Source organism: Desmodus rotundus, chromosome 3 (assembly GCF_022682495.2).
Source record: "Desmodus rotundus isolate HL8 chromosome 3, HLdesRot8A.1, whole genome shotgun sequence".
Lineage (NCBI taxonomy): Eukaryota > Metazoa > Chordata > Mammalia > Chiroptera > Phyllostomidae > Desmodus > Desmodus rotundus.
Window position 1 is genome coordinate 162,190,043 of NC_071389.1, and position 14,703 is coordinate 162,204,745.

Below are 14,703 nucleotides of genomic sequence, written 5' to 3' on the forward strand. Positions count from 1 at the left end.
CTTTCCTCACACCATTTATTGAAGGGGCTGTACCTCCCTCATTGAACGGTCTTGGCATCCTTGTTGAAGATCATTTGACCATATGTGTGAGGGTTTATTCCTGGGTACTCTATTCTCTTTCACAGATCCATTTGTCCTTCTTTATGCCAGCACCACACTTTTAATTACTGTAGCTGCTTTGTAATTAATTTTGAAGTCAGGAAGTGTGAATCCTCTTTTTTTTTTTTAATTCAACATTATTTTGGCAATTTAGGGTCCCTTGAGATTTCATACAAATTCATGATGTTTAAAAATATTTCTGCAAAAACCGCCACTGGGATTTTAATAGAAATTACGTTGAATTTATAGATTGCTTTGGGTAGTATGGACATCTTAACAATATAAAGTCTTGCAATCCATGAACACAGGATATTTTTCCATATATTTGGGTCTTCAAATGCTATATAGCTTTCAGTGTAAAAGTCTTTCACCTCCTTGGTTAGATTTATTCCTAAGTATTATATTATTTTTATGCTATTGTAAACAGAATTATTTTCTTCCAGAAATAATTAAGAACAGAATTAATTCTGTAAGCAGAATTATTGTTCAGTATCAGTATATAGACACACAACTGATTTTATTATGTTGATTTTATTTCTGGCAAATTTGCTGAATTTGTTTACTAGTTTTAATATTTTTTTAATGTGGTAACTTTATGACTTTCTATGTATAAGATTATGTCTTATGCAAACAAAAAAATTTTACATCTTCCTTTCCAATTTAGAAGCCTTTTTTCCCCTTACCTACTGTGGCTAGAACTTCTTGTATGATGTTGAATAGAAGTGGCAAGGTGGGCATCTTGCCTTATTAGTGACCTTAGATGGAAAGCTGTTAGTCTTTCATCATTGAGTATGAGGTTAGCTGTGGGCTTCTCATATATGGCTATTAGCATATTGAGGTAGTTTTCTTCTGTTCTTAGTGTGTTGGGTGTTTTTATCATGAAAGGATGTTGAATGTGGTCAAACATTTTTTCTGTATCAACTGAGTCGATTACATGGTTTCTGTTTTTCATTTTGTTAATATGGTGCATTAAATTGGTTTTAATATGTTGAGCCATCCTTGCATTTTAAGAATAAATCAACTTGGCCATGATGTAGAATCCTTTAATGTGTTGTTGATTTCAGTTTGCTAGCATTTTGTGTAGGGTTTTTACATCAATATTCATCAAGGATATTCATCTATAGTTTTTTTTTTTTTTTCTTATAGAAACTTTGTCTGTCTTTGGTATCAGGGTAATGCTAGCTTCGTAGGATACAGTTGGAAATGATCCCCCCTCTTCAAATTGTTGGATCAATTTTAGGAAAATTGGTGTTAATTCTTCTATAAATGTTTGGGAGAATTTTACAATAGAAGCATTTGGTCCTGGGCTTTTCTTTGCTGAGAGGTGTTTGCTTACTGATTTAATCTCCTTTACTAGTTATTAGTCTATTCAGATTTTTTTTATTTTTTAATTCTTGATTTAATCTTGGTAGGTTGTGTGTTTCTCGGAATTTATTCATTTCTTTTAGGTTATCCCGTTTGTTGGCATACTGTTGTTCATAATATTCTCCTATAATCACATTGTATTTAGTTATCCTGTCTCCCTGTATCTGCTGTCCTTTGACAATTTCTCAGACTTTCCTTGTTTAGGATGGCCTTGCCAGTTTTGAGAATTACAAATCAGAGAATCTGTAGAATGACCCTCAATTTAAGATCATCAGATATTTTCCTCATGGTTAGATTGGAGTTATGGAGGCCCCGATGGTGAAGTCTTCTCACTGCATCATATCCGGGGCACATGATGTAAACATGACATCGCTGGTGATGTTAACCTTGATCACTGGCCAAACTAGTTTGTCAGATTAAAACTGCTCTGCATGATGGTGCATTTGTTGTTCTGTAGAAGTATGACCAGTTTTTATAATTATATTTATATATATAAAAGCATACAGTATTAATATCTTTTTTAATTTATTGAAACTTTTGTTATTACACAGCAGCCATTTCTATCAATCTTTAGATTTAAAATCTATATGTTTGCTATTAATGTATGTATACTGGTTTTCATTAAGATGGTTTCCCCCCCTAGTATATGCATTCTTTTCTTTTGAATTTTCTAAATCCTAAAATGTTGATGTCCACTGTAAATAGCTCAGGATGAACTTTATTTTTTTTACACAGAGCAACAATCTTTGTTTTTCATCTGGAGCGTTTGGTTTGTTAACATGTACTTTCCGAAGCCACTCCTCTAGATTTATGGTCGTCACCTGTTAGTGCTTCTCATCTGCTCCACCCTTTTTCTCTTCAGTGTCTTTTGAATGCATTGTATTTTTAAAACACCTGTCCACAATTTTCATTTTTTAACCTTTAGGTTATAAAGTCATTATAACTAGAAGATTTAAAACATATTTACTAATTTATCAAATTCTATTTACTTCAAGGCATCTTTCACTTTCTTCCTAAATAATAAAACACCATCAGAAGACTTTAACTTAAAATTTCACCTTCCTGATTATCGTTATTATTATCCACTTGTATTTATTTTAGTTTTCCACAGTACTGTTATTGACTTATAGTCAGTATTTGTTGTTTCTTCTTTTATCTGAGACTTTCCATCTATGATTATTCTCCTTCAGTTTGAAGTCCATCCATTAGCAATTCCTGAATCAAGGGTTTCAGCTTTAAATTTATTCAAATCTAATTTGTTTGAAAATACCGGTAGTTCATGCTATTTAAATAAAGACATATACTGTATACAATCCTCGGATGACAGTTATTTCCTTTCAAACCATTGATGATATGTTTTCAGTTTTCTTTCAGCTTCTAATCTTTCTTCTGTGCAGTCAGCTCTTAGCTTAATATTTATGCTTTGTAGTCTGTCTTTTTTCCCTGGCTCCTTTGAAGATATGCTCTTTATTTCTGGTGTTTTACAATGTTCCTATTATGTGTATAGGTATAAATTTATTTTTATTTTTTCTGCTTGTGATTCATTGGATTTTTGAATCTGACAATTCATTTTATCATCAGTTCTGAGCCATTCTCCTTTCAAATATGGCATCTCTTCTATTCATTTTTTTCTTTTCCTCTAGGACTCTGATTAGATGTATATTAAAACTTTTGCCTCTGCCCTCCATGTCTCTAATCTTCTTTATAATAGTTCTTATGACTTCCTCCTTTTGCTGCATTATGAGTAATTTCTTTACATTCATCTTTCAGTTCACTAATTCTATTGTGTCTGATCTGTAAATTAATCCACTGAGTTTCTATGTCTATTATTTCTTGAAGTTCTATTATTTGGTTTTTTCCCTCTAAATAGTCTCAATTATTTTGTAGGCTTTTACTAGTTACTCAGATTTCCATTTTTCTCTTTAAATTTTGGTTATGCATATTTACATCTTATATGCTATGCACAACATAATCAGTCGTCTAAGTCTGTGTTTGATCCTGCAGTCTCTTGTTTCAAGAGACTCCAAGACATGGTACATTCTCCTTCAGTGACATATGTACTTTTAATGTGGGAATATTTTAAGATGTACAGTAGTTTGAAGGTAAACTCTTTCAGAGAGGTTTTGCATTTACCAGGCGGTTATGATCACGTGCACTTACTGAATTTTTGGTTAGGTAACAGAAATTAAGGCAGAAAGCCTGGTTAAGCTCTGAATTATTGAGACATATTTTTCTCTTTTATTCACTACCAAGCTTTAAGGCAGAAATTTATTTTGTAGGCCCCTCCAAAAGAGAGGTTTATATCTAATTCATGCTGCAATCAGTCAATATAGTCATTGCGATCAGAGCTTTATGCTGTGAGCTGACCGTTTATTGAAATCCTCACCTTGTGACTCTCTCCTGTCTTTTTTTTTTTTTTTTTTTTTTGCCTTTCATCTTTGTGCCCTAAGAAGCCATAAAAAACAAGCCCATGATCAAACTCTCCAGGATTCACCTCTGCTTGTCTTTCTGGCTTTCCATGTTCAATTTCTGGTTGGTCCTTACTTTCTTGCCTGATTATCAGAGCATTTATAAAAACTTTTTCCAATTTTTATTCAACATTTCAAAGTATTTTTAGGTAGAGATTCTGTTAAGATGTTTAGTTTTTGATAATGCTGAAAATATTTACACACAGATAGAAGAAAAACAGACATACAGGTGGATTAGAAAGCAGAGAATGATGCATATAATATTGTAAAAAACATAAAAGGATAAATTAATCAATCTCTTAGTTATAAAGACCTGGAGAGATGAAAGATCCTGATATTTACAATTTCCCTAATGGAGAGTAAAGTGATAGAGGAAACAAGATTTTGTGATAGGCATTTTCCCGCACAAGCTGGCATTTTTAGCTCAAAACCAAGTAGTGTTCTCCAGAAGAAATTTTAGAAGAGAAAGGAAGAAAAGATAGAGCAATTTTAGAGTGAGTGTAATTTCATTGATATTGTAACAACTCAGAATATTTTTACTTTTCTGTCTTCCACATTGTTCCCAGTCAAGATACTAAGACTCCAGTCCCTTTATACAAGGAGAATAAGGGGGTGTGTACTTGTTGCATATGTGCTGGCAGAAATAAAATCATCCGGGACACTGGTTCACTGATCCCCTGATATGGATGGGTTCCTCAAACACTCACCGAGCAGGAGAAACCTGTACTACAAGGGACCTGCCCTCCAGAAGATAATTCTGTTTTTTGGGGGTCCCTTAAAAACATCAATTTTGGAACCAGGAATATATTTTGTTAGGAAAGAGCCTACCTGTTAGTAGTACTCTCTTTATTTGGTTACATAAAAATAGAATATATGTTATAAATATAAAGTATTAATGCATATAAATATATTTTTGTTATTTTAGAGGAATTCCAGGGAAGAAATGTGGCACTATCATACTTACAGCAGAGGAATTAAACTGTTGCAGGGTAAGTAAATATTTCTTTGGTTTAAATAGTATTTGTAACACTTCTGACATTTTAATATGATATTAAGATAAAATAATATTTCTGACACTCTAAATGATTAATTCTTGAACAATTTTAGCAAAATATAATTGAAACTATGTGTTAAATCAATCAAATATACTTAAAAAGCAAAAGTAATAATTCTATACCTTATAAAATATCACTTTAAATACTTAGTGCTTTAACCAGAGAGACTATATTCTATAGTCCAGACAGGGTAATCAGTCATTTTAACAGTCTTTAAGGAACAGAAAATTTCAAAATAAAACCTAATATCCTTATCATTTGGGGGATGTTAATATAAGGAATTGTCCATTCTACCAGTCAGTTCAGTTCTTGCAGACATTTTGAAGACGTGTGTGATTTTGAAGGAACATTTCTAGTCATTTGACACTAGCCCTTTTGCATAACATACATGTTTTTCCATATTTCTAATTGAATTAATTCAGAATATACATTATAGTCCCCTCTTTAGTCAGCTTGGGAAGTCAACTAGGAACATGATGATATGAAGTACACAGTCCGTATTTTTAGAAAACTGCTGGTTTATTTATGATTTGCTGATACAGCCATTGACTCACACTCACTGGTTTCACTGTTGTCAGGAAGAGCTGATAGCTATGACACTCTGCACTGGGAGTAATGATGCTTCTCTGAATCTGAAGTCAATCCTGTCTGTTCAGTGTGGCCCAGTGGATCCCCGGGAGTTGTTATTTCTGGGGAAAAGAAATTACATCTCAGGGCTTTATTATTTACAATGTCTTTAGGAACAGAAGCTCCCCAAAAGTACCAAAACTTAATACTTTGACATTGGCCATTGTTTTCATACAGGGAGCTGTTACTTATTACCTGGGTTTTTACTTTTAATCTCAAGTTATGTTTTTTTAAAGATAATCACTGTGGTTATATATATATAAGTATGTGTATAAAAGCTGTATAGTCAGAAAAACATGATAGTACTTTCCAGCAAGTGATGGAAACTGAGTATTCCAATTTAATATCTACCTTTGGGATTCTGGGGTGGGGGTAGAGAAATAACAAATGGAAAGTATAATAAGAGGCTGGTGGAGATAATTAAACTAGAATGTTAGATTCGTGCCCTGACTGGTGTGGCTCAGCCTGTTGAGCGTCATTCTGCGAAGTGTAAGATCACTGGTTGGATTCCTGGTCAGGGCTCACACCAGGGTTGTGGTCGGGTCCCAGGCTGGGGCCCATGCAAGAGGCAACCAATGGATAGTTCTATCGCACATCATTGTTTCTCTTCTTTTCTCCTTCTTTTTCCTACTCTTTAAAAATAAATAAATAAAGTCTTTGAGAATATTAGATTCTAAGCAGTTAATAATGCATTTAAATTAAGGCCTGTTTGTTTTCTTCCATTGTCTTTATCCCCTGGGCAGGTCACAGCCACCCCAGTCTCAGTTTTCTCACATAGAGAACGCCAGAAACTACTTACGGTATAATGCTGTTAAAGACCGTCAGACTGAGTTTTGGTTTTGCAAGTAATTTGTGCTTTGGTTTACCAAATCCCTTGGTTGCTCTGTGTTTTCCTTTCAGTATTTGTAGGGGACGGAGGCAAGGGAGCCGAACATGTGAACCAGTCACTAGGATATTTTAAAAAATTCTTCCATCTCTGAAAATTGACTACCATATCATTAAATCTAAAAATATAATGTATTTGAAAGCATTTTATGCACACTAAAATACCTCACAAAATATCACAATTCAGAAATAATACCTGCTCTTCTATTTTTTAGTTAAACTGGCACAATGGTTTCTCTTAATGGTATCATCTAGTCATCTATTACACTTCTTGTCTCTGAATTTGTTTATGTGTATGATGAGTTTTGTATTATGAGGGAGGAAGGAGAAAAAGAAGTTCCAGGTCAGAAAGATATATTACATGCTTCTTTTTAAAAATCTGATAATAAGGTGATTTTGTATAAATATGCCATTGAACACATTATTATTTGTCTATTTCAAAAGAAAACCAAGACACCAAGGCACATGCTGCGTATGGCCGGTTTGCCTCTTATTTGCCTTCCACTTTCAATTCTTGGAAAACAGGGAAATTCTTCTAAAGCTTCCACGCAAATCAAGTGGAATCTGTTATTTAGTGAGCTAGAGGAATTCTTACTATTTTCTATTACTAAAGCTTTAAGAACATCTGGAATTATCTTTCAATAAGTAAACACATATTTCTTATACTTAGAAATTGTAGATGTAATATTTTTAATATATTGTTTAGAATCTTGATCTAACATCATCTTATACATACTATGTTCTGATTCTTAGCTATAGCCTTATTGATAATCAACATCATTATTAATATGTATAAGCCTTGAAATAATATTTCATTGCTATGCTAGTATAATAGAAGGAACAAATATATTTTTAAAAAATGTCCATAGTTACTTCAGGAGTGACCATGACTTTTAAATTTACATTTTAGGATATTTTAAAAATATTTAGAATTTTGAATGAAATAATGTTATTTCACATTTTACATTGTATCAATTGACCTTTTTTTTCTCTTTAAATCACATTGTAAGACATTAACTTGAGGATAAGCTTTGGAGTCAGGACACCTAAATTTCAGTCTTATCTCTTTCTCAGATGAGTGAGGTTAGGTTCTTGGAGCTTTAAATTCTGCATTTGTAAAATGCTGATATTCTGTTTTTCTAATTTAACTTAAACATTTTCTCAATTATAGCTTACATTCAATATTAGTTTGTATTAATTTCCATTGTACAGCAAAGGGATTGTTAATAACTTCCCCAGATGGTTACTCTGCAGAAAGAAAAAAAAGCATCATTTGAGTGATGGATAAATCGTAGCTTACAAGTAGCCTGAAATTATCCACAAGAATACTACTTTCTGATTGGTTGATTCCACAATATTGTATTGTACCAATGTGCTAGTCTCAGAAATGAATGCTTGGAATGCCATGGTGAGAAAAAACAACAACAACCAACCTTGGGCCTTGTCTTTAATAAACACATAGTTTGTGGAAAAGCAGACATTTATCAGGTAACTATGCAGGTGAATGTGTCATAATATGTCTACGGCCATACCACCCTGAGCGTGCCTGATCTCATTCGAATATGTCATAATATGTACTAAGTGATTGAGTATATTATAAGAGAGACAATGGACAATGTAATTTATATGGGGGAGGATGTCATGCATGCGTCTTTAAAAAAATAGCATTTAAGTGAAGCCCTAAGGAATAGTTTGCTAGCAAAGGGTACGTATTCCAGCAGTGTGCACAGCTTGTTTAAGGTCAAAAAGTGTGACTGGTGTTTAATGACTGGGGCCTAGGAGTGGCTGATGATTGAGGTAAAATTTTGCCAAGTGAAGGTGGAAAGGCAGCTCAGATCTCATTTGGTGTTGGGCTTAGTAGCCCATGTTAAAGGTTCTGTTTATCTGAAATACCGGGGAAAGAGCATTTAAGTTATGAACAGCATTATTTCTTTCAAGTTTTGAGGACACTACTGTGTCTGCTGATTGGAGAATGGATTGGATAGGTGCAAGAGTGGAAGAGGGAGAACGGAATAATTGCCAGTGTACATGTCCAAGCGAGAGAGGATGCTGGCTCAGACTAAAGTGGTGTTAGTGTGGCTGGATGAAATTTTGAGGAATGGTGCAACAGGGTGAAGGACTGCATAAAGGATAAGGAAAAGGGAGAAATTGGGAACAGCTCCTTGATCACTTGGGTGTGTGATGAGCCACTAATTGAGCTCGAAAAATTGTTGGACAAGCAAGTTAGATTTGAACTTACTAGAAGTGTCTGTTAAATATTGAAGTGGATTTTTTCAATAGGAAGTTTGTTATACTGGTGTGGAGTACTAAAGAAAGGTTTGAAAATTCTCTCAGTTATCATTAAGCATAAGAGATTAAAAAAAAACACCTTTGCAATGATACCTGTATATTTCTGAAAATAAGTAAGTGCTTGATTTTTTCCTGAGAAATTAGATTTCTTTTTTTTTTGTGCTTGTTACAGATGAAATCCCTGCTATGTTATTAACCTGGGTTATTGCAAAATATATTTTTCCTAAATTTCTGTGAGTTGGTATATTGAAAGAAATGTTTATTTTGAATTGATTATTCAGGTTGCAAGTCTTAAGTAATGTAATTTGAAAAATTACAACTTATTACATTTACCAATGATCATATGACAATTTATTTTTTGATAATATTTGAGCTCTTTGAAGTTTAATTCACAGTTCAAAGTACACACAGTTTACAGTATTTATCTGTAAATGAAGTTTAAGTATATCAGAATGTTTTTTGGGAGTTTGTGTTTTGTTCCAAGTGCTTTGGGAGAATGTCTTCAAAGGGCCTTTTTTGTTGTTGTTGTTGTTGCAAGAACAAGGTCCTTGTCCCCTGGTCTTAGAAAACCACTCTCAGCCAAGGGCATTTGATGTATATGAAGATGAAAGGTCATTCAAAACAAATAAAATAAAACAAAAAACCCAGCCCTTTCTTATTAATTAATTTTGTAGTTCGATCCTCCAGGTGATTCTCTCTTCTTTAATGGACAGCAAATACATTTTTGATCTTTAAACCTCAGATTTGAAAAGTGATCATGGTCGAAAAGCTTGAGTAATTAATGATGTTTACGTTGTTCTTGCCTGCTTACAAATGTAGTGCCCGCTCTAATATGAGTGTTCCTCTGGCAGAAGTTATCACATCTGTAGTCTAAGTAACAAAGGAAAATGACACTGTAACAGTGCTTTTGAAAATGAGAAACCTAGAGCAGGACCTTCTCTGAAGTATTGCTTGAGAAATGTTTGCTAAGTATATGAATAAATGAATGAAAAACAGCATTATAGGGGGGTGCTACACGAACATGGCTGGACTCTGCACAATAAAGAAGTGGTGAATAAGAGAGTGCCTGTTTCGTCATTGTTAACATTTTCATCAAATAGTATTTAAGTCTGTGACCTCTTTGATTTGATCTAAATTACTCTAACCCTTCACCTCTTTCCAAAATTGTTAGCATCTACTTCAGTTAAAAAGCAAACCAAAATAATGATGTTATCATTAAGATTACTATATACTTTCTACCTTTTAAAAAAGCTTATACTGCCTGATTGAATAATATTTCATATTGTTGATTTATGACACCCCAGTTTGTTTAAGGTAAATCACATAGATTATGGATGCTTGAGTATATATAAATTGATAACAAAATGATTGGTTTGACGTAGTGATTAACATACAGATCTTTATTTTAAATTAAAAATGAAAAAGAAGGTGCATTGCTTTTTTTGAAATGCAATATCATAGCAATTATTTTGAAGTGTAGTTATTGAGACATTGTAGAGGCCTTGTGTATAATTAAGAAAGAGCATTTTTCCCTCTTAGATGGTCAACTGCGTGGTCAGAGTCTGGATCTGTCCTGTTCCTCATCTAATGCATCTTAACCTCTGCTACATGGTACTTAGGAGATGTGGAGTAACTTTCCCCAGGAATTAAAAAATGCTTATGTTCCAAAAATGTATACTCGAATACTTGGAGATATGAATGAAGATTTGTATTATGGTATTGGGTACCTGGAGTCATCTAATTTAATTTCACTTTTTTGGGAAAGAAATGTTACAGATTTTTAAAAAGCTGTAGTTTCGTTATTAGATCAAACAGTTACAGCGTCAATTTTCCAGTCCCACAGGCCTTTAAAAAGCAATTTTATGTTGCTTGGGATTCTCACACACTTGGTAATTTGCATTAAAGTGGCAAATTTGTTTTCTTGTTAGGTCTTGCTTGTGACCTGCAGTTTCTAGTTATTTGAGCTATTTCATTAATTTTGTTTTCAGGATGCTGTTCTGATGCAATTTTGTGCTAACAAATTGGACAAGAAGGACTTCTTTGGAAAATCAGATCCTTTTCTTGTATTTTATCGCAGTAATGAAGATGGCAGGTACGTTTATATTTTATTCATTGTAACCCTATAGTAAGGATGATATTTAAATTATTTTTCTCATAGCTCATTAAATTGATAAACGGAGTAAAATATTTTTGTATTTTAAAAGTTGATGTGATTTTTACATTTCAATAACAATGCATAACCTTCCAAGCATTTTATATATTTTTTAAATGCTTAAAATTAATGGTTTTGTTATAGACTTTATTTTTTTGAGAAGAATTTGGACTTCATGGGCTGATTTTTTTTAATACTACAGGGTTTTTTTCCCTAATAATATCTAACATTGAATAAAATTTTTTCATTACATTGTAGCAATCTGAATATTTTTACCAGTCGTGATTAGACTAGTTTCTATGTGGTTTGAAAAGGTATCCATGGGTATAGAGTATAATTTAATCCATATGACTCTACCACTAAATACATTGTATTGTTTTCTTTGATTCATATTTAAATATAAATATTTATGTGAAAGTTTAGTGTTCAGAATTATGGGCCAAGGTTTTGTTGCCATGGTTGAAATCATGACCCTGCTACTAAATAGCCACGGGACCATAGGAAAGTTTTTACATCTGAGACTCAGTTTCCTCGTTCATCAAGTGGTCCTAATAATCATAGCTACCTAATAGGGTTGTTGAGAGTATTACATTGTTACTATGCAAAAACCATTTAAAAGCTTGCCTATTACTTTAGAAAAATTTAAATACCAGCTGCTGTTGTGATTATTATCTTACAGTAGTTTTTATATTGTTTTCCTTAACTATGCATAATAAAACATTAGCTAAAGAGAAAACATCATTTAGAGATTAAAAGTGAGCAGACAGTAATGAAAAAGAAAACCCATCACTACTGCTACACTTAAAAATAGAACTCTTTAACATGTCAATGTTATTAATAAGTGTGCAAATGTTACATAAAAATAAAACATTTTCTATTTAAAGTGAATACACTGGGCAGTAGAAAATGATGCTTTATTATTGTGGGATTTTTTGATGCAGGTACTGCGCTATTGCTAGCTAATTTTATTGCGGTGTCATACTATTGGATTTTACATACTTCTATTTTGGTGATTAAGATATCAGAGTAACATTGGCAACTGAACACAGATTACATCCATGCAAAAAATATTGGACAATGAAGAAAATAATCATATTTGCCAGTCATTTCAAAGATAGAGAGAAACAAAAGAATGAGATCAAAATTTCTTGAATCACAATTTTCTTGTTTCCTTCTGCCTGAACTACTTATTTCCTGAATTTTCTGTTTTTATTCTTCTAGTTTTCTTTGTTCATAAAGATTAGTTCACCCTGGCTGGTGTGGCTCAGTGGATTGAGCACAGGCCTGAGAACCAAAACATCACCAGTTCAATTCCCAGTCAGGGCTCATGCCTGGGTTGTGGGCCAGGTCCCCAGTAGGAGGCGCACAAGAGGCAACCATACACTGATGTTTCACTTCCCCTCTTTCTCCTTCCCTTCCTCTCTCTCTAAAAATAAATAAATAAAATCTGTAAAAAGAAAAGATTAGTTCAACATATCACATATTTAATGCTACTGGTGAGAGTTACGTCGCAGAAATTTATTTTGCTTGTCTGATGATAACTTATTCATGAAATGAAATCTAAATATTAAGGAATTAAAGTACAACTAATCCAAAAATCTCAAATTATTTAAAAACAACTATTACTAAAACTTGGTGAGTCTCATTTCAGAAAAAATTCCACATATATTTACACACATAAAACTAGTTCACCTGCTAGATCTAAGTATATATATTAAGACATATTTATTAATGAACTAATATATGTATTTTGTTTTAAATGAGTAAAAATTTATTTACTTCTCAGTTTTTTACGTATGTCTCTTTTTGACTACTATGATTTTAGTCCTATTTTTAGAATTTATTTGAATAGGGAGCTACTTCAAAAATTGCCTGTTGCCTAGTGTATTTGAGGCTTATTTTATAGAAAAGAGTAAAATTAATTTCCACCAGAAGCATAAATAAAAACATTAATAATACATGATTATACATTTTTATTTTCTGCTTTCACAGTAATTTGGTAACTTGGCCTGTATTTATAATTAGGTAATAATTTCCTTTTGGAATAGCTGGTTTTGGGCAAGTGGCTTAATTTAAGGTATTTTAATACATGTTATTTAATAAATTTTTTCTTATAATGCTATTTGTAATGCATCCACAAAAATTATATTTATATAAAAATACTCCTGAATGTTAGAAAGAGCTATATCAGATTCCTGCCAGAATTTTCACTAGTCACACTAGCATTGGAATTTCTAGTGAGATTTTGCTGTCTATATCCCACCTAACACACTGGGAGTGAAAATGAGTAATAGAAGACAGATGACTACCTGGCTAATAAATAGCTACTAAGAACATGAGTCACTGTCTCAAAAGAAGTTTCCAGTATCAAAGCCTTAAATTACTATGGCTGGTGATACTAGGACCGTAACAGCAGTTTTGATTTAAGCATAAGCGAGGAGGCCAAAACGAAGTCAGTAGATTGTTGAGCGTGTGGGTTTGAAGATGGTCAGTTAGTTGCCCACATCTGTCTGTCTGTCTGTCTATCTATCTATCTATCTACTATCTATCATTTACCTATCGATCTATCTTTCATCTATCTGTCTATCTTCTACCTCTACATCAAAGACAGTATATATTAGAATACGATACAAGAGCGGAATAGAAAGCCCATTTCACATCTTTGAGTGTGTACTGTGTTAAGAAGCAGGGCAGATGTCTCTGTCTAAAACAAAACAATATATGTAATATTGACTCGGAATTTTTCTTAGCCATTTTTGTGCACTCTTGCTTTTTCTGATTTAGGTCTCTGTGTGTTTTTTTCCTGTCTACCTCTCCCTTATCCCCTTTGTTTCTCTTCCCTTTGCCTTAAATATGTTGATTATGTCTTTCTGAGTCTTCTCTATCATTTTAATAGCTTTCATCCCCAGTGGTTTCTAAATTGCTTACACGAGTCAACTCTAAGAATATTGACCACAGAGCTCTTTCAGTTCAGTAACATGAGTTTCTTTAGATGGGTGAGGATACTACCAGGAAGGGGATGGTATGATGCCATAATGTTTGTAATAAATATTTGATCTCTTTATATTATATTTCTGTTTGACATCTTAAAAGAAACAGACTCTTCTTGCCTGAAAGGAGCATAATGGACTCAAAGGCTTTTCAAAAGAGGATCTTTTCTTGTGGGGGTCAAGTGCAGAATGTTCACAACGGTCATTCTGTGACAGTCTCGTGCTCATGACCATCAGAGAGAGCCCTGCATTTGGAATACTTTGTGACTCAGGTCTTGGTGAAGACCAGGTTTATGTATTGTTCTAAACAAAAATATTTTAAACATCTTATAGCTCATGAACTTATTAGGCAAGAAAATTTATAGATTTTATTGATGTCTAGATACTGAATGGTTTGGTGGAAATAACACTGGAAATTGCATCAGAAAACTGAGCTTAAGGCTTTGTGGGTTCTATTTCTTGTGTATTCTTGAGTTGCTATCTTCAATCCCTCTAGGAATTCTTCAGATATGTAGAACCAACAATTTACATAAAGAAGGGACTATATGCTCATTGGTCCTTGGGCTCCCAAGGATCCTACTCCTTTTCATTAATCCCAGTGTCCCAGATACATCAGCACTCTGACCTTTTTCTTATTTGCTGGTCATGCTTCTAATATCATACAGAAATGGAAGCAATTGGAGAACTTCCTCATGGCCTTGTCATAGTGTCCACCCCATGCTGTGGTACCATGGCTTCTTCCTCAGTGCTCCTGAAGGGTGACTCTCGGTGCT

General features: G+C 33.3%; 1 protein-coding gene across 1 annotated transcript in view; it reads left to right on the forward strand.

The window, feature by feature from the left end:
* The window catches only part of CPNE8 (copine 8), a 170,923-nt gene that overhangs the window by 75,482 nt on the left and 80,738 nt on the right, over positions 1-14,703 (forward strand). Inside the window, exons 7-8 of the mRNA XM_024575726.4 lie at positions 4,858-4,921; positions 10,777-10,880. Coding sequence (XP_024431494.1) covers positions 4,858-4,921; positions 10,777-10,880 — 168 coding nt within the window. The remainder of the gene's footprint in view (positions 1-4,857; positions 4,922-10,776; positions 10,881-14,703) is intronic.